Below are 27,370 nucleotides of genomic sequence, written 5' to 3'. Positions count from 1 at the left end.
TTTTATTTATCTTTGGAGCGTGATCAACTTCGAAGTAATTTTATACGTTATAATTGAAATCGATTGGAGATTTTATAATAAGATAGGTAACATAGTTCATAGATCTACAACTCATAGACATGTGAGGTTGGTATATTTTGATACCATTAACCAAAAATGGCAAGCTAGAGGATTTCGCAGTTCGTTAATGCGATTACAATTGTTAAATAACACAAGGACACTTGGTCACTGCATTTTGTTAGTCAGATTAATATAGTTCGCCCGAATATATTGATAAATTAGGGAATCTCGTCCAAAGCATAACTGAATATTTGAAATTCAATTATTGAAGATTTAGAGGTAGGTGAACCGAGATTCTAACAATTTTTTATTTATTATTTTAAGTCTAATTATTTATGTTGCGTTTGTTTCGTCTTTTTACTTCATTATTAATTTAGTTTATTAATTAATTGAACTATTGTTTTAATTAACTAAAGTATTTGCTTAAGGTAAATTTAATTTGTCTAAATAAACTCTATGTGGTCGATACTCATAGTTTATACATTATATTATAACTTGGTTTCGTACACTTACGACTCATTCGAACTTAAAGAATTAATTATATTGAAGAATTGACAGTGAAAAAAAAAAAAAAAAACTCAGTCAAGAATAATTATTGTAGCATAGGTATTAAAAATTTGACATTTGACGATATCAAAACTAAAATGATAGTCATAAATAATTTAGTTTTCTAAAGATATTTAGAAAATAAAAATATCATGATAGTCATAAAATTAAAATGTTTTACCATATATGGTAGTAAATGTAATATAAAAAAGGTGGGGCTACGAATACGATGTTTTCAAAATAAATATTTTTAGTTAAAACTTATAGGAAATATTATATGTAGCATATAGTTGAAATTTAGAAGTGACATTTTAAATTTTATTCTCGAGTTTTATATGAGAACAATATTAAAGAATATCGTAATTTCACCTGAAATTTAGTAAATGTTGCGGCTTGCGGATATTTTAAAAAATAGTATCCCTACTAGACAAAAAATTCATTTTCAAAAAAAAAAAAAAGAGAGAAAAAAACACACACCATTTGTGAACTTCAAAAGAAATCAATGTAAGAATTGTTATAAAATAATAATTGATGCTTCTTGTGGCCATACGATGATATTATTGTCACAAATATTTATATATACGTAGATAATCTATATAGCCGTGAATAGTTAAATATATATACGTAGATAATCTATATAACTCGTTCGATATTTGATTTTTATTTAAAGTTTAATTTTGATACATTAATTTTTAATTTTCGATTTTGTGGTTTAATTCTTGACGTGATATCTGACAAGTCGGAACTTTTCAATGTTGGTAACTATTTTTCGGAGACACATAATTGGCGATTGGAAAAATAAAATTCCATGCACCAAAAAAACAATCTGTATTGTACTAAAACTCAAAATTGAACAAATTAATGAAAAAAAGTTAACTCTCTACCGTGTAATGAACAATGCGGGAGAGAGTTGGTCTTTTTTTTTTGGACTAAAACTTGAGTGAGACGGTTTCACGGGTCGTATTTTGTGAGACGGATCTCTTATTTGGGTCATTCATGCAAAAGTATTACTTTTTATTGTGAATATCGATAGAGTTGACCCGTCTCACAAATAAAGATTCGTGAGATTGTCTCACAAGATACCTACTCTATTTTTTATAACAAAAATAGCGTGACGAAGAGTTTCTTGATCACCCCGTAAATCACTTAAAGCAGCACCAATTAAAAAAAAGGGATCTTAATTATCATAAATGATAATTAACAATATGAAACCTAGGAACACCCCATCCTACAACAATAAAATAATGGGCCAACTCCATTAATGTAATTTAAGAGATTTGTAACTGTGAATGGTGTGATTTGGATTGAAAACCAAACGGGGACGGGACTTTAATTTAAGCCAATTTGAGTTGTCACATTTAATGGTGCAGCTTGCTAACATTATGCCTCTATTAGGAGTTGACAACTAATTAATTGTGTATACGAAACACAATTATGTCAAACCATATTTATGGGTTGTTGATTAAAATATTATACAAAATCAAATTAACACTCTTTAGAGAAAAAAAATATGTGAGACAGATCGACCGATATATAAATGTAAAGAAAAGTAATAGATTTGACATAAAAAGTAATATTTTTCATGAGTTTGATCAATCCTTAGATCCATCTCACGCGAGTTTTTATGTAGAAAAAATCACTGATTATTTTCGATAGAAGAAAAAATTTCAATGAGGGCTAACTTCGTCTCTGCCTGCCTATATTTGGCAGTTGGGATCTTAAATTATGATTTAAAATGCATTAAAACTCTCCAACTCAAAAAGAAAAAAGAAAAAATGTTAAAACTGTGTGAATATTGTTGTTTGTGGTATTCAAATATGAGAGGAAAACAAGAAGAAAACAAATGAATATGGCTTGTAGAGGTAAGTGTTGAACACTTTCTCCTTAATAAGAATTTGTCCCTCACAATGTGCTAGAGGTTGTGGCAATCTTATCCCAAGATACAACTACAATACTTGAATAATGAGCACTCAAATATTCAAATTCTTTCACAAAGAAATGAAGAAACTCTCTCTTGTTGAAGAAGGAAGAAGAAGACGATGAAAAAAGATGATATGATGTAATGTTATGTTTGATTTTCAAAAATCAATCATTTAATGATTTTCGTGTGAAAAGACATGATCTTTCATTCATAGGGATGTCCCTTGGCAATTGTAACTGACCACAATCATCAAACAATGCCAAGGAAATGAAAAAACATCAGAAAAAGTCGAAGGGACGCGAAATAGCACGAAGGGGCGCGCCCAGGCGCCCGTACGCACGCGCTGCAGAGCGCGGGTGCGCGCCTGCCACTAGCAAGCGCGCGCACCTGCGCAGGTGCGCGCCGGCTACTGTTCACGCTAAATTTATTTTTTTTATTTTTTTTTCCGGTTTTCGTCCTTTACAAGTTCCGACTACTCGTTTGAGTTTCTTTCAACATATGATGAACTCTTTTCGAGTTTTATTCAGAACCACCGAACTTAATATTCGTTCATTAAGCTTCGTTCTTCGTTTCGAATTTTTCCAAATCAAATACATTGATTTATTTGCTTACTTTTCATTCATTAAGCATCAAAATTCCAACAAATATTAACATTGCATTTGAATGAAAATATTTGATCCAAACTAATAAATAAATTGGATAAAAGTATTTTCAAGTAAGGTGTAGAGTTGGATGCATGTAATATACCATTCAAATATGTTAAATTTCGAATTATACAATAATTCAAACACCAAATTTTCCACATATTATAAATTTCGAATTATGCACTATACATTAAATATGTGCAGCTTTCATGACCAAATGTATATTTCCGATTTCGTCATTAACTAATAATAGTTTCGGCTAAACATGTTCAAACATATTCTCAAACTATTCGAAAGTAAGTATTTGATTTATATTTATTTAATATATAATTATATTGTGTTAATAAAATCATAAAGCTCGAAAACGACTCACGACTTATCAAACAAACTAATTTAGCTCGAGCTTGACTGATAAGAGTTCAAACATATTCCAGTTTAAATAATTTGAATACAAATCAAATATTTTTTAAATATCACAAATTTAACTCCATCGGTTTACACCCATACTCCTAATAACTCGTTATTTTCTATATGATATTATTTTATATGAAAATATGTACTCAGTCATCACAGTAGCATACTCAATACACCCCATGAACAAGGAAATTTTTCTTTTTTGAAAAAAAAAATAAAAACAAAACTCCTTTACACGGATCTAAAATTCAATAATTTATATATGTATATATATTGGTAAATAAAAAATTTAAGACACAGTTCTACAAATTAATGAAGCCCGAAATATATTAAAGACGAGAATTATAAATTTAATTTTAGAACCAAATGCAAGAATATTTAGCTGGATATTCACCATGTCTGTGGTATATACCATAAGACTGTACGACTTGTCACAACCATGTCGGTGGTATATACCATAAGACTGCACGACCTTATGCCAAGGGCATCGATGCGATTTATCCCAATACGATTTTGGTACAAAAATAGAGAACATACAATACATCTCCGTCCATATATCGGATTTGATCGATTGCACCCTTGTCGAAAAGGGAAAGGGTTACGAAGCCGATTAGCATTACTGTAATGGTAAAACCATGGGGGTGAGGTCGGTTTGTTTCAACCTACCCGTGCAGGCAGTGCCTGCACGGGCAATGAACGGCCCGGATCACTCCACATGAGTGATCCGGGCCCACCTCCCTGTAAAAAAAAAAAAAAAAACTGGCTCGAAAAAATCCGAGCCGTTGGATCGACCCCTGCAGGCAGTGCCCGCAGGGGTAGGGTCGACCGAACCGGTGAGGTCTCAATAAACTTTACTAGAGCAGCAATGTTAAACAAGACATTAAGAGAGACTTGTAGTGAAGATCATGCCTCTACGGTATTCGTCAATGCGGAAATAAAAGCAAGCATTATCATAGGAAAAACATCATCACACATACTAGTCATCGATTAGCATCAAAGCCACAACATGTCTCCTGACCCAAACGGAAAAACAAAAGCACGATTTCCCGAATCGTGTGAACATCAAAACCTTCTCCTGGGACTTCTGGAACGGTGAGTTCGAGGTGATCTGAAAAAGATATGGTAAAAACGGTGACTTCAAATGTGTAGTGCTGAATGTGTAAACAAGAAAAAGAAATCAAAATTGGAGCAATTTTTGTTCTGAATTTTCTAGATTAAAGGATACTTTTTCTACAATTGAACTTTCAACTATTATTTGCTCATCCGCTAAGCAAGAATAAAGCAAGCATGCAAATAATGGAAGATCTATACTTTCACAACATGCACAAGAAGTAGGTTAGATTATCAAAGAAAATATTGTGTAGTACCATTTCGACGCAAATGGCGTTGATGGCATATATCAAGAGTTGATATTTAACAAGTTGAACATTTAAAGTACTAATCAGACAAACTTATGGATAGATAAGAAACGAAAATTTCAGGTAACTGATCAGAATACTTAAAACAAGGGTTAACAGTTAGAAGTTTAAGATCTTTTTATTTTTTCCAATTATTTCCGGTCTCTTGTTTAAGATCTTTTTATTTTTTCCAATTATTTCAAGTCTCTTCCATTATTTTCCAACACAGATAAGTCTATTGTCCTACAGAATGGGTCCTGTCCAGGCTGTATTCCATAAGGAATATGAAAGAATAATATTTCCCTCATCAACAGCCAAGAAACAGTCAAACAGTGACTGAACACTCTAATCTGATTATCTACAACAATGTGCATTATTTTGACATTGGATCAGAGTTTCAACATTTACAACGCCTACAACAACCATTTCAATTTCATTGTGAATTTTTGACATTATACCTTCTTCGCATATTCCTCCTCCTGAATGGGCCCTTGCTGAAAGCCCAATCAACATTTATGGGCTGTGTCAGAAGTTCAGTTCCATCCATTTCTGTAATAGCTCTCTGAGCCTCATCAAACTTCTCGTATTCAAGAAGAGCATAGCCCTGTATAATAACGAGTATATTTGGTTACTGGTTAGTTAACAGAAACGCATCTGAAAGAAAGATTCATCACTCAGAGAAACAAGATGGAACATACGAATTGGTACGGACAAGATCAAGAAAACTTATTGATAGAATTAGAAGTTCCGAAATACTTTAAGAATGCATTTCATCGAAGTACAAAGATGAATTATTAGAACTAATTCAGCTGTACGCCAATCCATTAACCAAGCTTTCAACAAAATTGAACTTATCATACCTTGACAAACCCAGTACGTCGATCAAGATTCAAGTGTAGATTCTTAATCTCGCCAAATTCACCAAAAGCATTTTGTATATCATCCTCTTGCGCCTCTTCGTGAACTCCAGTAACAAGAATAATCCATCCTTCGATTGCTGGACAAGTTTGGTAACATTAGTACACAAGCCGAGTCTTTGATATAGCCCAGCAATAAAAAATTTAAAATTAGCAACAAGAGATGAAAATATACTGCTGTAATGACAGCAGGAAACACTTACATCAGCAAGGTAATAAATACCCACTTCCAATATCACAATATGTAATGCTACAAATTTTCATTTAAGAATTTCAGACTCCCAAAGACCAACATATTCTTCAGTACTTGCAAATAACACCTATTCATAGAAAATCGCTGCTGAAAACTGCTTGAAAAATAAGTTCACTCTCTCAAACCAGGAATGAACAATCTTTCCAATGTCAAGTGAAACTAATCACCCGAGAATTGCACTATACAACCCCCTTGTTTCATATCTCAGACTACTTTAGTTGAAGAAACAGTTCTTTAACCAATATTTAAAAAAAAGCTCTAAAATGGATACGCAAAAGGTTTGATTACAACTTCACAAAAACAACAAAAATGATTTAGAGAATTGGAACTGTTTCCTTAATTCTATCAACCCTCCACATAAATACCCAGTATAATTGAAAATCCTGAAACTCTTCCTATTTATGCTGCTCAGATTTTTCTTGGTCTCTCCCCTATCAAAGTTTCTATAGAGTTTAAGCCATACCGACATTTGAGAGAATATAACACTCCGTTACTTAACCCCCATCAAAAGCAAAACCACAAAAATACACTTCTCAGAAGAAACCATCGAATTCGATTCGACCACACAAAACGAGGTGGGGCTCGTCACCACGCTAAATTAAACAAAATAAATTACGAAATGGAGCAGGAAAAAAAAAAGGAAACCATAACTAAAAAACAAGTAGAATTAGAGATTCTGAAACAAGTAGAATTAGAGATTCTGACATCGTTCGGGGCCAGGGCCGCCGACGGAGTCAAGGGAGTCGAACCGAGCAGACATTCGGGCATTTCGGTCCGCCTCAGCAGCAGCCTCGTCGCGGAAGCCGCGACCCTTGGTCTTCTTGGGAGCTGAAGACGAGCCTCCGCCAGCGATGGCGGACTTCAGACGCGGGATGGAGGCTGCTCCACGGTTCGGAGAACCTTCCCCGATATCTTCATCCATGAGATCGTCATCCTCTGGCTCAAAATCCACCGCCTCCGCCTCGATGTTCGCCATTGAAATGTGCAACTATCAGGTTTTGAATTGTATTGATTTAGGGTTTACAATATATGAATTTCGATTTTTACTTGTCGTCGTTGCCTCTGTAAATTTGGGCCGAACCATATCATTCTATGGGCCACATCGTACGATAAAAATTCTCTCTTCAGCCCAAATACTGAGCTTTTCAATTATGGGTTGGATGTAAGTGAAATTTATCGAATTTTTTTTTATCCATGTGACTGGGTGAATAATATTTTTTTTGTTAAAATACAAGTAATATATTGAAATGAATTAATTTACAATTTTGATTCAATAAATTTGAAATTTTGGTTTGATTTTATGAAATATCGGTTATGTATGATATTGATACAGTACTCCATATGAATCAACAAAAACATATAAAGAACTCGAAAGAAAAAATAGAAATTTTCGAGTCTCGACGTCAATTTTATTGTTTCGGATAGTAACAAAAGTTTTTTTGTATACAAGACCTCAACGATTCAAGGGAAAATCAATAACTCAACACCATAGCAAATCATCAATCAAGAGTTATCTATGAATATATAAACAAATCAAGATAAGAGCAAGTTTTTCAAAGACTAAACTACTTATATTAGACAGTCAAGTAACCCAAAATATTATAAAGGCAAAAACTTGTGTGAGACGGTCTCACGGGTCATATTTTATGAGACGGATCTCTTATTTGGGTTATCCATGAAAAAGTATACTTTTATGCTAAGAGTATTACTTTTTATTATGAATATCGGTAGGATTGACCCGTCTCACATATAAAGATTCGTGAGAATATCTCACAAGAAACCTACTCTATTATAAATCTATATTTAGTCCTCACTAAACTACTGATATGGATCTGATTTTCTGAAGGAGTTCAGACATGAACTTTAGTATATATTAAAGTTTGAGCTGAATATTGCTGCAAAATCATAAATCCTTTTCAAATTTCTTGAAATATAGTTTAAGAAAAGAGATCTCTGATATTTTTAGCAAAATAGGATGCAATCACTGATATTCAACATAGTAATATGTGGTTTAATAATATGGAAATGTGATTTGAGAAGGCAGCTTACTCCCATTTCATCATCTTCATTGTTTTCTCTTTGGGTTTCCTCACGAGTCTCGATTAGTGCTCGAGATTTCTTCGTCTTATCATTTTTTGAAGTGTATAAACAAAAGAAATCATGGGCCAACCTATCCTAAAGCAATCCGGAGACCTGGATTTAACAAGTAAGCACCAGTAAAGTGACTTCTAACTAAGATAACGTGACTACCCCGTCCTTGATCATCAGGCTACATCAGAAGTCCATATTTTACCAGAAAAACTCATTTAGGTCGTCGTCATGGTTCCTCCATGTTGAATTATCGGTTGTTCCATTTCTGTTTTTCCTGCAGTAAAGAGGACAAAAATTTAGAAACACGAGACAAAAAATTCACCGACTGAAATGCTATCTAAGCGTCGAAGTACATCGTGTATATCCTCATATACGGGAGAGATTACATGATCGATTAAGAAAAGTCTTTGGTCCTCCTTCATATGTTGCCGTGACTCTTTCTCCAGTTATCATACTCACTGCACCACTCAGCAATCCATGCAATTCACTTACCCTCGGAAAGAAACTAGTATTCAGAATACTTGCACATATGTTCACAGTCGTAAATACATACTAATTCTCAGTAATTTAAATAGAAAACAGCTAAGTCTCGTGAAATTTGTTGTGGTAATATAAGAACTTTTATTATTATCTAGAAAATGTGAGGGGACATCGGAATCAACGAGGATGATATTGTTGGATAAATGGCAAGCAGTGAATAAAAAAAAGTGAGAGTTATCACACATTAGAAAACGTGTCAAAAATAGTTTTCTTATTAGCTTCAAGTTCGAGCTAAAGGTTTGGGCCAGGCTCCAAGGGACATCAGAAGTCTTTGAAAGGGGAAGATACGGATAGGATGGGTCTCATTGAAACACATGCACGTGTGGCCGGCCCGCCCGGCCCGACGTCCAAAAGGTTGTGTTTGTATCAAGAAGGTTGTGTTCCTTCTACGCAATTGTTGGACTACTACAAATGATCCCTCAATCTGCATTGTTTTGCATTCCCTTCTCGTTCACTTTGTACTTGAAAATTTTACATATTTCGTTCGCTCTTACCAAGAGTTGTTGTGCTGCATTCTCTTGAGAACTGATGAATATAAACACATACATGTCTCATCACAGTGCTTCGGTTGTTGTTTAAAACCTTGACTAGAAGTTAAGACATAGAGATACATACATGTCTCATCCAATAAAGTCAAGACTAGAAATTAAGACAGAGAGATAGTTTCTTAAATTTGGCACATCCAAAACAAATGTACAAGCAGGAAGTATAATCTCTGGTAGGATCCAAGCAGAAAGCACTCATCCGGGGAAGATCGAGGAAAGGAACAAGGCTTTCCCGTAAGTGGCTCTTTAAAACTACATCTAGAGCATACGTTCTGTAAAGTTACCTCCTCAACAATCACAACCCTGTCACCTGTTCGCAATGAAACATAATTTTTATTCCATGGCATTAATCCATGATGAATACAAAAATACTTAACGTGGAAACTAAATTAAAAATGTCGACATGATAATTCCTAAAAGCAAGCCTGTAAAAGAGCAGCAACAGTACCGAAGGAATTCCACAACAACGGAGCCAACAGGATGGAGCCTCGGCCCGGAACTCACCATTATGACGTTCCTACGGGTAGTGAGGGAAGAAACGGGTAAATACTACCCGGAAGGATTCGATCACAGTCTAGAATCACGGGAAGATAGCGAGTTGGTAGCCTCAACAGAAGGTCTGCGTCGTTTCTAAATAGACTATATATAAAATGCTGTTGAGTTTATGTAAGTATTTTTTAAAAAAATCTAGATATATATATATATGTATATATATTTTGATTACAACATACGCGGGGCAGAGAATCCAACACGGGAAGCCAGCTAATTGGACCATTGGACTACAAGTTCGGTCTCAAAAATCGAGCGTATTTACCTTCACTGTTATAAGATTTTTTGTGTTATTTTCAAAACCACATGCATTAAAATGTTAATAATTTTTATTTTTTGATTATTTTTTTTACTGGGAGTATTGTTTTAATTAGCCCAAAATTTTAAGAACTTATTATAATTTATCATATTTTTACATGTTTTGTTATGATTATCGTTTCGATTTCGGTTTTTTATTTTTTTTTTAAGAAATCAAACACCAAATCATTAGTTTTCAATTTATTTTATTTTTAAAATAATTTAATTTCGATTTACAATTCAATAAAATCTACGTAGATAAAAGGCATGTAGACCCCAAATAGATATGGGGTCATAGTCATATTTATTTTAAGTGGGTCAAAGTTTGATTCGTACGTCAATCATATTTCAAATTGATTGTACATCATCTCTTACGATCTGTGAAGTTTTTAGAAATAATGGATAAACGTTTTAAAACTTCAAATTTTTTTTGAATATGAAAGTATGTTTTTGAAATGATTTAAGAAGTCAAAAGTTGATCACGTTCTTGAAAAATACAGCAAAATACGTTGATAAGTGCGAAAAGAGTCAACAACACTTTAATAAAACTAAATATAATAGAAGGCAATAAGACACAAAATTTGTTTACGAAAGTTCGAATGACAAAACCTTTTATGTTTCTCCTTCTTCTGTTTTTAGAAGATATCATTGGAGGACTTTGATTGATACACACTTATACAAATCCATTTCATTAAGTCTTATATTTGACTTATGAAACTCCTAGTATTACAACGCAACACTTTAATATATTTACTTTTGGAAAAGATTATTTCCTCAAATTACAAACACTTCATAATTTACATTTGATGAAACAATGAATAAGTTAAAATAAATATAGCACGGATAATCTTCTGAATCTATTATGTCTTTAAAGCGTGTGTTGGTTTTTTGAGACTTTGAGAAGCTTGAGTATTTTAACGATTTTCACGGTAAATTCAAAGTTTGAGATTTGGGAGAGCTTTTTTTGTGAATCCTCGAGATAGCTTTATATAGTTGATCCGAAAAGTTCAATATAGAACGTCTCTTTTTCCCGTTTAGAGTACCTAAATTTATTACTAGAATTGATTAAAAAGAATAATAAATAATCTCTTACGGTTTATTTAATGTCGTTAAATGAAGTATATTTTGTACAGAACGGTCATTTTAGATAAAGATATTATCTAGTAAAAAGTATACACAAAATAGATATCACTAATCTCTTATTAAAAAAATATATGTTTTGATGTTAATCTAACATATTATTATAAGATATTAGCACAAAGTGCACTCCATATAGTTGTGAAACAATGTAATCTAGTTTTGCTTAATGTTTCTTTTAGAAAGTGTTCTGGTTTCTCTAATGTTCTGGTTTTCTTTAGGTTCTTATCTTCTTAAACAACAAATCACCACAATTAATATGACCTTAACAATTGAAAATTGAGGTGTGTAATTTGTCCCAAGAAATAATGAAGTGTATAATGGTTGAAGAAAAATGGATTGAGAGAAAGGGAAAACATGTTTCTAAATTAATGTGGACTTGTGTGTTGAGAAATGAGGTTTTATTTTTAAAATTCAATTGTTTTGTGGATGATTTAATTTTAACTAATATTTGTAGAAAGGTAATTTTAGTCCTAACATGTGAATAATCTAAACAGTTTTTTTAAGAGGTGGATACATTATAATATAGTAAAAATAGACTTATTTTTTTAAACTCACGGATAAAGAAAAATTATTAGAAAAGCAAAATTACATAGAGACTTTATTTTTTTGAGTAGGTCTTTTGTGAGACGGTCTCACGGATTTTTATCTGTGAGACAGGTCAACCCTACCGATATTCACAATAAAAATTAATATTCTTAGCATAAAAAGTAATATTTTTTCATGGATGACCCAAATAAGAGATCCGTCTCACAAAAAAGACCGTCTCACACAAGTTTTTACCTATTTTTTTTATCATTATTTAACTCATTCAAAAAATAGTTACAATTTTTCAAGACTTGAGTAAAAAAGTAGATAAATATGATACACGTCTATATACTTGGGACAAACTAAAAAAAACGTAAATTATATAATTGAGATCGATAGATTGTTTCTAAAATTTTCTTATTTCTATTTGTAGAGTTTGATTATTCTTATATAGAACTTAACCAGGCATATCTCATTAAAAATCTTAATCTAATCTCGTAACAAAACTTCTTCTTCTTTTCCCTAAACCTTCTCCACTCCAAAATTTCAAAATATTAAGCATTTTTTTTTGAGTATATGGGAACACACATTGCGTGCATTTAGATTATACTTTTCAAATATATAATATATTTGTATAAAATAAAAATATTTGTAAAAGTGTATCCTTGTTATTTAATTTGATTGAATGATTGTTGATTATTTTATATTATTAATAAGATTTTTTTCACAAAACTCTTGTGAGACGGTTTCACAAATTAATTTTGTGATATATATTTCATATTTGAGTTATCCATATCATTGAACTCTTGAAAATTCATTCTTAACAAGTATATATGTATATATAAATAATCCAGCCAGACCTTAATTAATACCATAATTGGACCAAAATGGGATAAAAACATTTGGTTGGTGATTATTAATTTGTCCAAATATATTAAGACAAAATCCCAACCAAATGGTCAAAAAGAAACCCACATAATAGAGGGTATAGCTATAGAGTGAGACCTAATTATAGAGATAAATAATAATAATAACAATAATAATCATCATCTAATTATAGAGATAAATAATAATAATAATAATAATAATAATAATAATAATAATAATAATAATTTTTTCTGATTTTTTTACAGCCCCCAAGGTTCGAAATCATGGTCGTCCAATTATTCAAAAAATTAATCAAATGTTATTCATCCAAAAAAAATTAACTTGAAAATTCGAATAATTTTTTTAGAATATTGATTTATTCAATACTGAATTTGAGATGAATAAAAAATTAATTGTTTTAAATTAGTTATTAAAACTAATTTAGTGTGTGTGAGATGTGAAGGGACTTTTTGTCCCACATTGGAATATTTAAGATTTCAATTATATGGAGGATAAAAAAGTGGTGTAATGCACCAACCTATGGATGAGTAACGAGGAGCTTTAAATTTCTTGGAAATGTATGAAAAAAAATAATTTATTAGTCAATTACCAATGACACAATTGAATATTAGAACAATTAATTCAAAACTTGATAATATTAAATTTTATATTTTATTAATTATTTCTCTTGGTTATTCATTTCTCGTTGGTATAAATACTCAAAAAATCCTTATTTATTTGTTTTTCCCTTAAAAAATAAATTATCTTCTACGTGGATTTGACAATACTCGCTATTTACAATCATTTTCTTCGAAAATATGAATTAAAGTTCGGTGATTATAAGACTATCCATCAATGACAAAAATTTGTGTGATTCGGTCTCACAGATCCTATTTTGTGAGACGGATCTCTTATTTGGGTTATCCATGAAAAAAGTATTACTTTTTTTGCTAAGAGTATTACTTTTTATCGTGAATATCAGTAGGGTTGACTTGTCTCACAGATAAAGATTCGTGAGATCGTCTCACAAGAGACCTACTCATCCATCAATAAGAAATAAAAAAAATTTGAGTTGAGAAGACGAATGTTATTGTTACGTCTCAAACTCGAGATTTTGTTCAAAATTTGGAACTTTTAAGGTAAGATAGGCTACGTCTCTTAGGCAAGAAATAATTTTTTTATAATCATCATCTATCGTCTTTATAAATGATCGGTTTTGACACATTTAATATAATTATACTATTTTATGATTGCTAAGTTAAACAATCAATAAAAATAAATAATGTAGCTTTAATAATATTTTTAAAAAAAATAACGTAAAACTCTATTAGATCGAATATATATTTGTTTTTTTATGTGCAAAATTATCAGAGTAGGTATCTTGTGAGACGATCTCACGAATCTTTATCTGTGAAACCGATATTCACAATAAAAAGTAATACTCTTAACATAAAAAGTAATATTTTTCATGGATAACCCAAATAACAGATCCGTCTCGCAAAATACGATCCGTGAAAGCGTCTCACACAAATTTTTACCAAAGTATCAAGGACAATAATACAATTTTAAATTATTGAATCATAAAATTTAAACATATTCGATTTAAATTTTTTTTTAAATGGATTTAAAAGAAATTTATTTCCATTTCTTCTGTATCATTATATCCAGGTTTATTTTCGTTATTTATTTGTCATTACCTAAATATTTTTAAATTATTTATTTAAATATATGAATAGGAAAAACGAATATTGTTTCTGAAACAAAGTGCATCTTCTGTCACATATAGAATATAAAATTATATTTACTAATTTATTTAATAAAAATTAAAATATAATATATTCAAACTTTCAACTCTCCAAATTTCACCGCTGCCCAAATCCTATCCCCACACCCCACTTGGTAGCTTTGTCCTAACCCACTCTGAGGCTCTGAGCTTTGACCAAATCCTCTGCAAAAGTTTAATTGTGCTCAAGTCTTATCAATTAAAATGAGATTTGTATTTTTTATATAAAAAAAAAACAAGAAAAGATATGGGTATATTTTTTAAATAAATAAAATATAATATTAAATATTTAATAAATTTCAAATTTTATAATAATTGAAATTAAAAATATAATTGCGATGATATAAGAAGAACTAACCGCACAAATATACAAAAATATCCATTATTATAGATTCAGATATGCTTCTGTTTCTTGGTAATTTAACATAAACTCTCGAGTTTTAGACGATGGTTTTATTAAATTATTTCGAAAAGCACTGTAATTATATTTAAAAATATTTGTTATTAATTGAACATAAATTCAAAGTATCCATCATTTTGATGGATATATGACATAGATTGATAAAGAAATCGATATTTATGTTAAGCAAAATTACTTTTATAATTTTAAACCATTCAAGCTCTTATTTTATTCTAAGTCTTTTTGTTTATGAAATATGCAGAAAAAATAGCATTCATTACAATAAAATGAAATTTCAAGTAACTCATATATATTAAAATAATGTTTATTTAATTTTTTTAGATACTATTTTTTTTTTGTTTTTAATATTTGTGTTATTTTAAGGATCATGAAATTCTATGATTTGATGGGGACATTTGTAGAAAAAAGAAATTGTTAAGAAAGTCTGTCAATATTGAGAATAATATATTCTCTTAATATAACATATATAATCAATATTATTCATATCCTGAATTTTATTATTTATATATCTCAAAAACTTGCGTGAGACGGTCTCTGAGGTCGTATTTTGTGAGATAGATCTCTTATTTGGGTCATCCATGAAAAAATATTACTTTTATGCTAAGAATATTACGTTTTATTGTGAATATCGGTAGGGTTGACCCGTCTCACAGATAAAGATTCGTGAGACCGTTCACAAGAGTCCTGCTCTTTTATATATATTGCTTAGTTTGGTGGATGAATAAAAAATTAAAACATAACGATAACATAAATTAAAACTCAAACAACATGAAGTCTTATTTAGATCACTTTTAATGATACTACATTATGTGACAGTTCACAATACAGAATTATACACATATGAGCTAATCAATTGGAGCAATGTTCTAACACATCATGTATCTATATTGTTAGGATAATATTCATAACCCCAGAAAAAAAAATTATAGCCTGCTAGCAGATATACAACTTTATTTTCTTACGTTCGTTGTCGTACCACAAAGCTCCATACTGAACTATACATGGACACGAGAGACTGCACATGTGGGTGCCAAATAAATCCTGGTTGTTGAGTTCTTGGGCGGTACGAACTTTTGTTTGATAATGGAAACTCGGTGGTGAATAAATTTTTTTTTGTGCATCTATATAATATACTTTTACTACAATTAGGGGACAAAGTTTTGTTTTCACTCGGGTTTGAATCTTGGCCTCACACACACTAAAGAGCGGATCATGTCATTTCACCTTCACTGCGTGCTTAGTTATATATATATATAATATTTGAGAGAAATTTTTGTTCAATAAATTACATTTTTTTAATATTTTTATTTTCGAGATCACATGGACTTTGATTTTTTTTTTTTTTTTTGCAAAAACTTGTGTGAGACGGTCTCACGAGTCGTATTTTGTGAGACATATATCTTATTTGGGTCATCTATGAAAAAAATTACTTTTTATGCTGAGAGTGTTACTTTTTATTGTGAATATCGATAGAATTGACCCGTCTCACAGATAAATATTCGTGAGATCGTCTCACAAAAGACCTGCTCTTGTTTTCCCAGTTGCTCGGATAGAATTAATAAAAAAAGCCAGACATACTACTTTCTCACTCAAAACCAGAACTCTCAAATTTATTTTCTGACTCAACACATCAAACCGCCAACTAGGACGTTTTCGGGTGATGGATATTAAATGTGGGCAAAAAATGACTAAATCGGAAAAAAAAAATCAAGTTCATGTAAGAAAATGTAAATCGACTCATAACATAAATAAAATTAAAAAGTGAAAGTTATGAGTAATAGAAATTGGTGAACAACTCATAAAAAATATATATTTTCACGCACATCAAATCATCAGTTATCTTTGATATGCCAAAGATTTCTTAGATTAGTGTTAAGGATGAGATCTCAATATCAACGAGGAAATGTTCAAATCATTTAACTAAGATAAGAAATCTCCAAATAAAAATAAAAAAGAAAAAAAGAAGTGATCTTTTTATCATATCCTTACAAATCCAAAAGGTTGAATAATTCTTCAAAAAAAAAGAAAAAGAAAAAAGAAACTACTAAAAGAACGAATGTAATTAATATGCAGAATGATTAGCCAAATATAAGCACCAACTCATCGTTACCTTTTACAAACATTTGCCACCCTCATTCCTAATCATTTCCCAAATTTAACACAACAATCCCTCTGTTTCCTCTTTTCTCGCTCCCTCAAAAGCTTCTTTAATCCTTCGCAAACTGCTTAAAACCCTACTATTACCTTCCATTTCTCTCTTCCGAGGTGAGGAGGTGGTGAAAAAATACACTGCAAAAAGGTCCAAGAAAAGCCCCCCCTTTTTTTTGTGCCTCAGTGGAGTTACCGCTGGATTCTACAGCTGTGACGGTGGAAAGACACGGTCATAGTAGAGAAAACAAGCCACCATGGATGCATTTGAGGCTACACAGATAGTGATGTCGAGGATTCAGAGTTTGGATCCAGAGAACGCTTCAAGAATCATGGGGGTTATACTGATACAAGACCAAGGTGAGAAGGAGATGATAAGATTAGCGTTTGGTTCTGAAGCGGTCTTGTTAACTTACGTTAACAAAGCGAAAGCTGTTCTTGGGATTCCTTCCAGTAGCCCGGGTGTGAACCCTTCAGTCGCTCTGTCGATTTCTGTTGGGTTGAACTGCCCATTTCCGCAGACTTCGCCTAGAATCTTGGTACCTAACAATGGATTTCATTTGAGCAATCCTTCTTCTCCGGCGGGGTCTTTCCCAAGAAGCAGCCCGAGGCCTATTTCTTATGCTGCTGTTGTGAATGGCTCGAATGTTAGTGCTAGCAGTGCTAATAATGGTTCAGGTTCCCCAAGTTTGCATTTTTATGGAGGAAACGACTTTAGCGATGAGATTCTGAGTGGTGGTGGTGGCGGGGTGCACAATCAAGTTCAAGATCAGCTTTTGTTTGTTGATGACCCTCTCGTGGATCCGATAATGAGTCCCAGCGGCAGGAGTGATTCACTGGTTTACCCATTTGGTGAGGATGTCAGCAGCGTTCCTTCGCCTCACTCTAACCCATTTCACAGGAGGAGTTGCTCTGTGAATGATGCCTCATTTCTTGCAAATCTTGAGGAAGGAGGTGGTGGAAATGGATATGGGTGGAGGCCTTGCATGTACTTCGCGAGGGGGTTTTGCAAGAATGGTAGTACTTGCAAGTTCTTACACAGTGATATTGGTGGTGGTGACGCAATTGAAGTAGGGTCTCCAGGCCAGAACGTTTCAGGTTTTGATGAATTTTTTAGAATGAAGGCTCTTCAGCAGCAGAAATTTGCTCTTATGGCTTCTGGAGGTCACTACCCTTTTGCTTACAACAAGGGCATAAACTTTCTGAATGAGAACCAGAGGTAAATTATATTCTTAGATTTCCCTTTTCTCTGCTTTTTTATGTACCTTAATTAATTTCTTCTTCAGTCATTTCTGCTCGTGAGTCTTGAGAAGCTGTTGTGTTCTGATGTATACTTCTGGTTAGCTATTATTAGTTTCATTATACATATCCTGGTTTCAGAATTGTATGTTGTTGTGTCAATACTTCATTTTTACTTCATATTTTAATTTGTATCTTATCTTGAGATCTTGTAACGAGTACATCTGTGTGAACTTTCTGTTGTCTCGTAGATTTGAAATGGTATTGTCAAATTACATAAGTTCTCATATTCAACATGCATACTGATAGATCGGCGGCTGCTGCTGCTGCTGCTGCGTTGATGATGGGAGATGAATTCCACAAATTTAGTAGGTGTCGGTTTGAGAGGAACGACTATCCACCGATGGGACTGGGTGCTGGTTCAAGCTCGAACTCTCGACAGATTTACTTGACATTTCCAGCTGATAGTACGTTCAGGGAGGAGGATGTTTCGAATTACTTTAGGTGGGTGATTTCTTTTGTATTTGTTAAAACTTTGATTCTTAAGTATGGTGCTAGGATCTGTTTTAACGATGCTTTGATCTTCTTGATTTGAAGTATGTTTGGACCAGTGCAAGATGTTAGGATTCCGTATCAGCAGAAGCGAATGTTTGGATTTGTTACATTTGTCTTCCCAGAGACTGTGAAGCTCATTTTGGCAAAAGGGAATCCTCATTTCGTTTGTGATTCTCGTGTGCTTGTCAAACCGTACAAAGAAAAAGGAAAAGTTTCGGACAAGTACTCTTTTCACTCAGTCTTCTCATTGCAATGATTCCCAATGTTGTCCCAGTATTGAAGTTCCGTTGTTCATTGACCATTGTAGGAACAAACATCAACACATGGAGATGGGGGAACATGCATCTTGTTTGAGCCCAACTGAGCTTGATTCTAGAGAACACTTTGATGTTCCATTTGGTATGTGCAAATGTATGGTTTCTTGTTATCCTGTAAAAGTATATGTTACATGATTTTTCTTTTGTTTTTCCCTGCAGGGCCAAGGATGTTACTAAATTCCCAAGAGACTATGCTTAGAAGAAAATTGGAGCAGGAGACAGAATTGCAGCATGCTGTGGAACTCCAAGGAAGGAGGATGATGAACTTACAACTAATGGACCTAAAAAATCAGCAGCATGGACGTCGTTTTGTGCCAAGCCTGCCGTCTGGTCTCCCAATTTCCTCTCCCAGACAGTCTCAGATGCTGATAAATCATAATCTTATCGTTTCGTCTAGTGCCAGTAATCAGGATGTTTCAGGAGGTTATCTACCTAAATCCTTACTTTAGATTATGCATTTGTATGGGCATGGTAAAGAATGAATGACTTTAAGATGAACTTTTTTTTGACAAATAATAGGTGGTCATTTTTTCTTTCTTGCAGAGTTTGATAGCGGCCAAGAAGCAGCTAAATCTCATACTATAACAGATGATGATTTCAATTTGGTGGAAGAGACCGAATCATTGTCTAACAAAAATGTTGTTTGTGTCAATAAGAAATCCGGTCACTCTGATCCCTCTGAAAGGTATCATGAGTTTATTTCAATGAAATGTGGGGTTATATCCTAATTGAAATACTAAAACTGTCTTTTTGATAAATTGCAGCTATTAAAATTCTGCCTGTAATCTTGATTGTTTTATACTACTTGCTAGCTCTAAGTTTTGTTTATTGCGAAAACAGCTTGGGATACTCTCTTCCGGATAACCTTTTTTCTTCTCCTACCAAATTCGCTGCTGAAAACCAGTCTGCTTTCTTCCCTGCTTTCAATGAAGCTGATGATAACATACATGTTACAAACACATCTTCTAACATCTCCCCTGTACTCCCAAGCAGTTCTCCCCTTGGCATGGCTTCTCTCAAGCCATGTTACTTTCAAATGCCAAGGTACTTCATGCCATTAATTCGTTTTCTTTAGCTCCATAGCTTCACCATTTAATGAATTTAACTTCAACTAACTGATTGAATCATCTTGTTCTCTGCTTGGCAAGTAGCCATTAAAATGTAGGTGTTAGAGCTGATCAGGGCATTGGCAAGCAGGATCACCTTAGCTTGGTAAGATCACTTATCTTAAGAACATTTATATTCTGCTCCTAACTAGTGCTACATTATCTGATATGGCGGATAAATGTGACCACATACCTTATTACAAGGTATGGGATGGTTAACCAATCAATATATCAGTCATGTAGAGTTCATTCATTAAAAGCTGCAAAGAGATGTTGCACAATGTAACAAAAATTTGAGCTAACATTGACCATGGTGATATGTTCTTAGCGCATGATATAACAATCTCAATGCTTCAGATGCACATTATCATTTAGCCTGATTCATCCCTTGTCTGCCTGACTCACCTGATATGTTCTTAGCGCATGATATAACAATCTCAATGCTTCAGATGCATATTATCATTTAGCCTGATTCATCCCTTGTCTGCCTGACTCACCCCTGTTCGCATCAAACCGCCCCTTGTCTGCCTGACTCACCCCTGTTCGCCCATTTTCCCTTGTTCGCCCGTACTGTTTATCTAGCTTATGCCTCTTGGGACCTTTATGCTGTACAATATAGCGCCATTTTTTCAATCAAACTGGCCGAAGATTACTTGTTATACAAATTCTTGTTTCTTGATATTTGCCTTTTCATATTTATTGTTGCAGAAAGTTTGAGTAGCATATACAAGGAAGTAAAAAATGTCCTCTAGCTGTACAGCCAAAAACCGTAGCCTCAACAGAAGGAAAAAAAGATGTGTGAGGAAGATTTCCTAAAGATTATTGTCATCATCACATTATGCAATACCATACTACTTGACATCAATATATAATGCAGGAGTAAAAGACAGATGAACTGATTTATGAGAGTGGGGTATGTCTTTGTTAATTTATTTGTACCCTTCTCTGTAGTAGTGTGTGATGTGAACCGCATAGGACTCTGGCATATAACAATCAAAAGGCAAGTAGTGAGTACAACTCTTACCATCATAGAATGGAAATTTTACCTTTATCTACTTCTTTTTACCCTCTCCATTGTGTATGCTTTATCTTGCACCTAAGTTACCTCTCGTGAAGGGGACAAAAATGGAGTTTGGCTGTATAAAATCTGTGCGCAAATAAGACTAGCAACGCCGGCTTACTCGTTCGTTACACCATCTTGACTGAATTTATGTGTAATTTTCTTGCTATGTCGAGTTCCAGTTGTCGAAATGGTTTCCATTGAAGTACAAATACTTGGTTAAGCAAAGATGGATTCATAAACTTTTTTATAAGTGAGTCCAAAAGCAGAACTACTCCGCAATAATTTGTGGAGGCGGTGAGGGACATGATAATGCCCATCACTCAAGAAGGTGATGCTTTTATAGCCGGCCATGGTTTTAACCGCCAATAAATATTTGGTTGATGAGCCTGAATTCAATCCATGGATACAGTTAGTATCTAACTTGATTTGATGCTAGTCCTTTTTGAGTTACTTCTGCTGCTGCTGTGTCTTTCCTCGACGACGAGAACAACAATATTAGGTTATCCATCTAAAAGATGGAAACTCAAATTTAAAATGCGTGTTCATCAATTGTTAATGGAGTCGATGTGGATCCTAATATTATGTCTCAACCAAATCTAAAACCCATATTGTGTTTAATTGTCAATAAGAAGACAACATTTTTTGAACCAAGAAGTAACTTTTTCAGAACAAAAATGCAATGCTTTCGAAAAAAAGAAGAAAGAGGAGTTATGATCAAGGAAATCTATGTGTGCATTAGGTGAATCCCAGTTGGGTTAAAATAGTTGAAACCCAAGTGTGATAACTAGTCTGATTCACTACTCCAAAAGGGTGGGTATATTTTTTGATACGGCAAGTGGAGCCTGCCTAAAAGCAAGATTTCCTGTCACTCTTTTTTAGTTCCTTATTGCCCCTTCATGCTGTGTAGCTTTTATTATATCATCTCTTTGAATCATCATTTATAGCCTGTCGTGAGCTTGGCCTGATCATGATTCTAAAAACCGACGGTTTTTTTGCAAGTCTTGGGCTTCTGATCCGTCTCTCAACTCGAACAGAAAAATGGTTTCGGTTTTTCGAGAGATGATTCTGTTTTAGTTTATGGTTCTAAGGGAACCACTGTAGGATAATTTTTTTCTTAATTTGGAATATATATATTCTATCATCAATTTCATTATTTATTATTATATATAAAAAACATAAATGGTGTGATTTAAAAATACATTAAGCCATGTGTGTTTGTTTGTGTTCTTTTGATATATTATTGCATCATGGGGAGAAAGTAGAGAAAAGTTCTTAACTCAAATAGAAAAATAAAAATAAAAAATAAAAATAAAAATAGACAAGGGTATTGTTTGATGGTATCATTAAAGGTTACTTTTAAGGGACTCTTTTGTCTCATTTTGTGGCTTCTTTAAAGAAGGAAGGGCCACACTCACATGGGGTGCTGACACCCCATTTCTATTGGTCTTTAGGGGTCTCCTTTCACTTTCAGATTTACGGTTTCTGAATTTTCTTTTTCCATTATCGGAATTGGGAACCAATTCATTCAAATACAGATTTGGATTTGGATTGCATTGGATTTGGATTTGGTGAGATGGACTCATTCGCAAGCATAAAACTTGGGCAGGCTAATCATGTTGGTATGTCGAAACAAGCTAGTGAGGTGGGCTGTATCGCCTTTTTGCAAGTGAGGAAAATTATCAATCTAACTCATAATATTTTAGGTGCTGGTGCGGGCTTATCCGGTTGACGGAGCCAATTTTGTTGTAATTTGTACGTCATTTCGTCTGGTTGATAAATTATCAACAAGTTCAATCCACATATTTTATATAGCGAGACGAGCCGACACATCTCTCCCTAAAAAAATAAAGAAATTGTTGGTAGTGGTACTATAAAAAACAAAGAATTAATTATCTCTTAAAATTTTGAGAAAAATATTCAAGATCGGAAATTACCAGCATCTTCTAATGTGAAGATCTGTGGATCTGATAGTTATAATTTTAAATCTGATTATATCAGAAAAACAATAGAAGAAGTAATTACTCTAAAAGGAGGATATAATTCATTTAGTCTGTTATCACAAAAGCTTGTTAATATTCATAAGTATCATATAAATTTATGCATTTAAGAATGATCCAAGTATGTTTAAAACCTCTTACAAGATTATGTTTAAATACACCAAATTTAATTATCGTTAGAGATCAAATGCGTCATAAATGTGAAGATTCCTTATTAAGAATAATAGAGTCCTCATTATTTGAAAAACCAATACATTTTAGTTGCTTTCCTAATTTTTCTATTTCTCTTTCTGATCCAAATATCATAAAAAAACCCACTTTAAATATAAAGAGTGATGGTTTTGATATGATGGATGGAACATAAAATATTGCTATATTATATAGAATTTGTTATAAAGTAATGAATTCAACCATTTTTAATTTTAGAATTGATCCTAATCAAATTAGTTCTAAGAGAGGAAAAAATACTCTTTTTATAACTTATATTAATAAAAGTAATATCATCATTCCTAAAACAATTAATTGGAGTCAAGTCACTTTTTCGGAAATCTGAAAAATGGAAAATATCACTCCTTCTCTTAAAAAAGATAATAGAAAATTAGAAAGTATTGTTCAGTATGTTGATGTTGATGTTGAAATAAAATTCTCATCTCAAATACATCTACGTATTAAATTACCTGAAGAAAGTAGAAATTCTACTTCTAATATATATGATTTTGAAAAAATAAGTATTTCTGGTATTCAAAAAACCAATGAAAATATTTCCCAACCTGAATATAAGGTTGGTATGCCTGAATCCAATAATTCTAGATTTCAAAGAAATTATTCTGTTAATAATAGAACTTCTAATTTTCCTACCTTTTCTGATATGGTTTATAATGTTATGGTCATTAGTAATGACATTATTATTCAAAAATGTTTAACGAAATGCATAAGGTGTCAACTGTAAAACTTTTTTATAAAAAGGCAACACCAATTGATCTCCAAATTGAAGAAAATAAAGAATATGTTCAATTTAATGGAGAAGCCATTACTGAATGAAATATATATGAAAAATCTGAATATCAGATAAAAACTGTTATTAAAGAAATGTTAATATATTTTTTTGTCGCTAAAATAAAAGGTAATAATGGGTAATAATGATAGGCAAATTGCTCAAGCCATTATTACTAGTTTTACTGGCCAACTTCAAGGTTGGCGGGATTTTTATCTTTCAAAAGAAGCAAATAATAAAATTCTTAATTCTTCCATAATTGATCTTAATGGTAGAGAAAAATCTGATGCTGTAAATACACTTATTTACACTATATTATCTAATTTTATTGGAGCTAATGAGCTTCAATTAGATCGATCTCAAGAACAATTAATGAATCTAATATGCCCAACATTATCTGAATTCAGATGATATAAAGATGTTTTTATTTCAAAAGTTTTAACTAGAAATGATTGTCATGCAAATTTTTGGAAAGAAAAATTTATTTCAGGACTTCTTGTTTTTTTTTTTTGCTGAAAGAGTTAAAATAGATTAAAATCTAAATCTCCAACAAACTCTATAGATTGGACTTTACTCACTTATGATAATTTATCTGCAGAAATAACTGCAGAAGGAATGACTCTTTGTAATGATATAAAGTTAAAAAGACAATTTGATATACAAAAAGAAAAAATTTGAAATATTTTAGGTGATTTTTGTGAACAAACAGGTTTTCAACTTATACAATATCCTAAAAAGGATAAGAAAAGAACAAAATTTCCTTTTAAAAGGAAAAAATATTATTCTAAAGGTAAAAATAAATCTCATAAATATTTTAAAAATAGGTCTAAACAGACTATAAAAAAATAATTATCAAAATAAAGTTCCAATATGCTGGAAATGTGAAAAAATAGGATATAAGGCTAATAAGTGTTATGTAAAGAAAAATATTAATAATCTTAACAAAAACACTGATATAAAAGAATCATAATAAGTATCATTGTTAGGATCGGGAAAAAGTTTAGAGGGGGGGGGGGGGGGGGGGGGGGGGGTGAATGAACTCTTTCAAATTTTCTAGTGTAAAATGTTAATAGCATGTATACTTCTCATTTAAAAGATTCTGGAACTTTGAATTCTCAAACACTCACGTATATTACCACATATACAGCTGTCATTACTTTTTTCTTCACCTGCTGACTTAAGCATCGGAGTGGATACGCCGGACACTCCTCCGGCGCCCATAAACGAGTTCCTTTACTTGTTTGCAAGTTATAGTTGAAGCCATTATCCTTGCTCAAATTTCCTAACACAAAATTATCCTTACTAACCGATGAATTGCCCACGTATTTCTTTCCCGTTTCATCTAGATATTATCATTGGCGCCGTCTGTGGGAACTTGAGCTCAAGGCGTTGATATGACTTCTACTAGAAGAACCAACCAAGATACTTCTCGGATTCCAGGAGATGATGCGCTTACTTCTGGACAGGGTGGTCTTCCCCACACAGGACCTCCCACTGTCATTACATTATCTCCTGAGGATTTGGCTTGGATTGTGTCTGAGGCGGTGGAAAAGGCTATAGCCCGGAGGGAGCCTTCTCACCATGCTACGCAATTGGGAGGAGAGCAGGAGAGAGATCAGGAGGTAGGGGAGGAAGAAGCAAGGATGGAGGAAAGAGAATCGAGTGCCGGGTCCAAGTCCCCGACTGTGGTGGAGGAGTTACAAGAGTTGAGGCAGAAGATGAGGGTGTTGGAGGGACAGATGGAGGGTAGGAGTCGTTCCTGGGTAGTTATTAAGGGATGCCCATTTTTTGAAGCTATAGTCCGGGAACCTCTTCCCGGTAATTTCAAGTTTGCCAAAGTTAAAGATTATGATGGCAACACAGACCCCGAGGAACACCTGGCCAGGTTCGAGAATATGGCCATGTTGCACTGCTATACTGACGGAATCAAGTGCAAAGTGTTCTTAACTACTCTGGTTGACTCGGCGCAGAGGTGGTTTGAGGGACTGGCCCCTCAAAGTCTTCATTCTTTTGAGGATTTTCAGAAGGTGTTTTTACACCATTTTAGTAGCAGTAAGAAATACAAAAAGACTGCATTTAGTATTTTTGAGGTAAAACAAAGCCCTGAGGAGAGTTTGAGGGCTTACATTCGAAGGTTTAACAGAGTGGCCTTGGATGTCCCTTCTTGTGCCCCCGAGACTAGGACAACTGCATTCACCCAGGGGTTGATGGAAGATGAATTTTTCCGATCGCTAACAAAGAAGACACCCGGGGACTTTGAAGATTTGTTGGCCCGAGCGAAAAAGTACATTAATATGGAGGAAGCACAGAAGCAGAGGAGAGAGGCAGAGAGGAGAGAGAGGGGAGACCGGGCGTCTAAGCCCGAGGAGAGAGGATTGAGGAGGAGTAACCAGGGGCATTTTTTCTCATCATGTGTCCTTGAAGATTACCCGGGACCGGGAGGTCCAAGAGTGTAGTAGGGATTTGCTTCTGTCTCAACAGTTTACTAGGCCTGAGAAGAATGTATTTTTCACCCTTCATAAAGTGTGCTATCATAACACGGAGGATTGCAAAACCCTCAAGAGAGATTATGTCCCACCCTCTGTCTAGGGACATAATCAACCTAGCAAGAGGCTGAGGTTCCCTCCCTGGATAGCTCGGCAGCCAGGACCTAGTACTCAGGAAGATTCTAGAAGTGCCCCGATGGAAAGAAGAGAGCCAGAGCCTGAGAGGAAGAAGACCTCACCCCCTGTCTTGGGGGTAATCAAGATGATATCTGGAGGCTCTACTGAAAGAGATTCCAATCGGGCGAGGAAGTCAAGAAGCAGGAGGGAGTGTATGGAGGTGAAGAGAGTAAGGAGGAATAAGACAGTTATTAGTTTTGGTCCCGAGGATCTCAAGGGTGTGAACCTTCCTCACAATGACGCCCTGGTGATCCAAGCCCGGATAGCCAACTATGACATTATGAGGGTTTTTGTGGACTTGGGCAGCTCTGTTAATGTTATATTCAAGGATGCCCTGGTACAAATGGATTTGAAGGTGTATCAGCTGGAGACAGTGGA

General features: G+C 33.5%; 2 protein-coding genes and 1 long non-coding RNA gene across 4 annotated transcripts; 2 read left to right on the top strand and 1 right to left on the bottom strand.

Moving 5' to 3' along the window:
- Nucleotides 1-3,920: 3,920 nt before the first annotated feature.
- LOC142555218 (uncharacterized) lies at nucleotides 3,921-4,715 on the top strand. Its single transcript, XR_012822356.1, has 2 exons — nucleotides 3,921-4,231; nucleotides 4,424-4,715. It is a non-coding gene; the product is annotated as an uncharacterized LOC142555218 (long non-coding RNA).
- LOC142555217 (RNA-binding protein Y14A-like) lies at nucleotides 4,420-7,175 on the bottom strand. Its single transcript, XM_075665974.1, has 4 exons — nucleotides 6,858-7,175; nucleotides 5,843-5,979; nucleotides 5,441-5,586; nucleotides 4,420-4,693 (listed from the first exon to the last, which is right to left on the bottom strand). Exons 1-4 carry the CDS (start codon nucleotides 7,126-7,128, stop codon nucleotides 4,648-4,650), a joined length of 600 nt encoding a protein of 199 aa, XP_075522089.1. The 5' UTR covers nucleotides 7,129-7,175; the 3' UTR covers nucleotides 4,420-4,647.
- A 9,845-nt stretch (nucleotides 7,176-17,020) lies between these two features.
- LOC142555216 (zinc finger CCCH domain-containing protein 53-like) lies at nucleotides 17,021-21,326 on the top strand. Of its 2 annotated transcripts, none has more exons than XM_075665971.1 (9): nucleotides 17,021-18,277; nucleotides 18,607-18,801; nucleotides 18,895-19,074; nucleotides 19,160-19,251; nucleotides 19,329-19,592; nucleotides 19,713-19,854; nucleotides 20,010-20,213; nucleotides 20,318-20,381; nucleotides 20,984-21,326. In XM_075665971.1, exons 1-8 carry the CDS (start codon nucleotides 17,316-17,318, stop codon nucleotides 20,325-20,327), a joined length of 2,049 nt encoding a protein of 682 aa, XP_075522086.1. In that variant the 5' UTR covers nucleotides 17,021-17,315; the 3' UTR covers nucleotides 20,328-20,381; nucleotides 20,984-21,326. The 2 variants fall into 2 exon arrangements, with proteins under 2 accessions (XP_075522086.1, XP_075522087.1); XM_075665972.1 differs by having other exon boundaries at nucleotides 17,022-18,277; nucleotides 20,321-20,381.
- Nucleotides 21,327-27,370: the final 6,044 nt, after the last annotated feature.

The sequence above is a fragment of the Primulina tabacum genome, chromosome 9 (genome assembly GCF_025594145.1).
Source record: "Primulina tabacum isolate GXHZ01 chromosome 9, ASM2559414v2, whole genome shotgun sequence".
Taxonomy (NCBI): Eukaryota; Viridiplantae; Streptophyta; class Magnoliopsida; order Lamiales; family Gesneriaceae; genus Primulina; species Primulina tabacum.
Note: the sequence above shows the minus strand (reverse complement) of the source record. Positions and strands in the feature narration are given on the sequence as shown.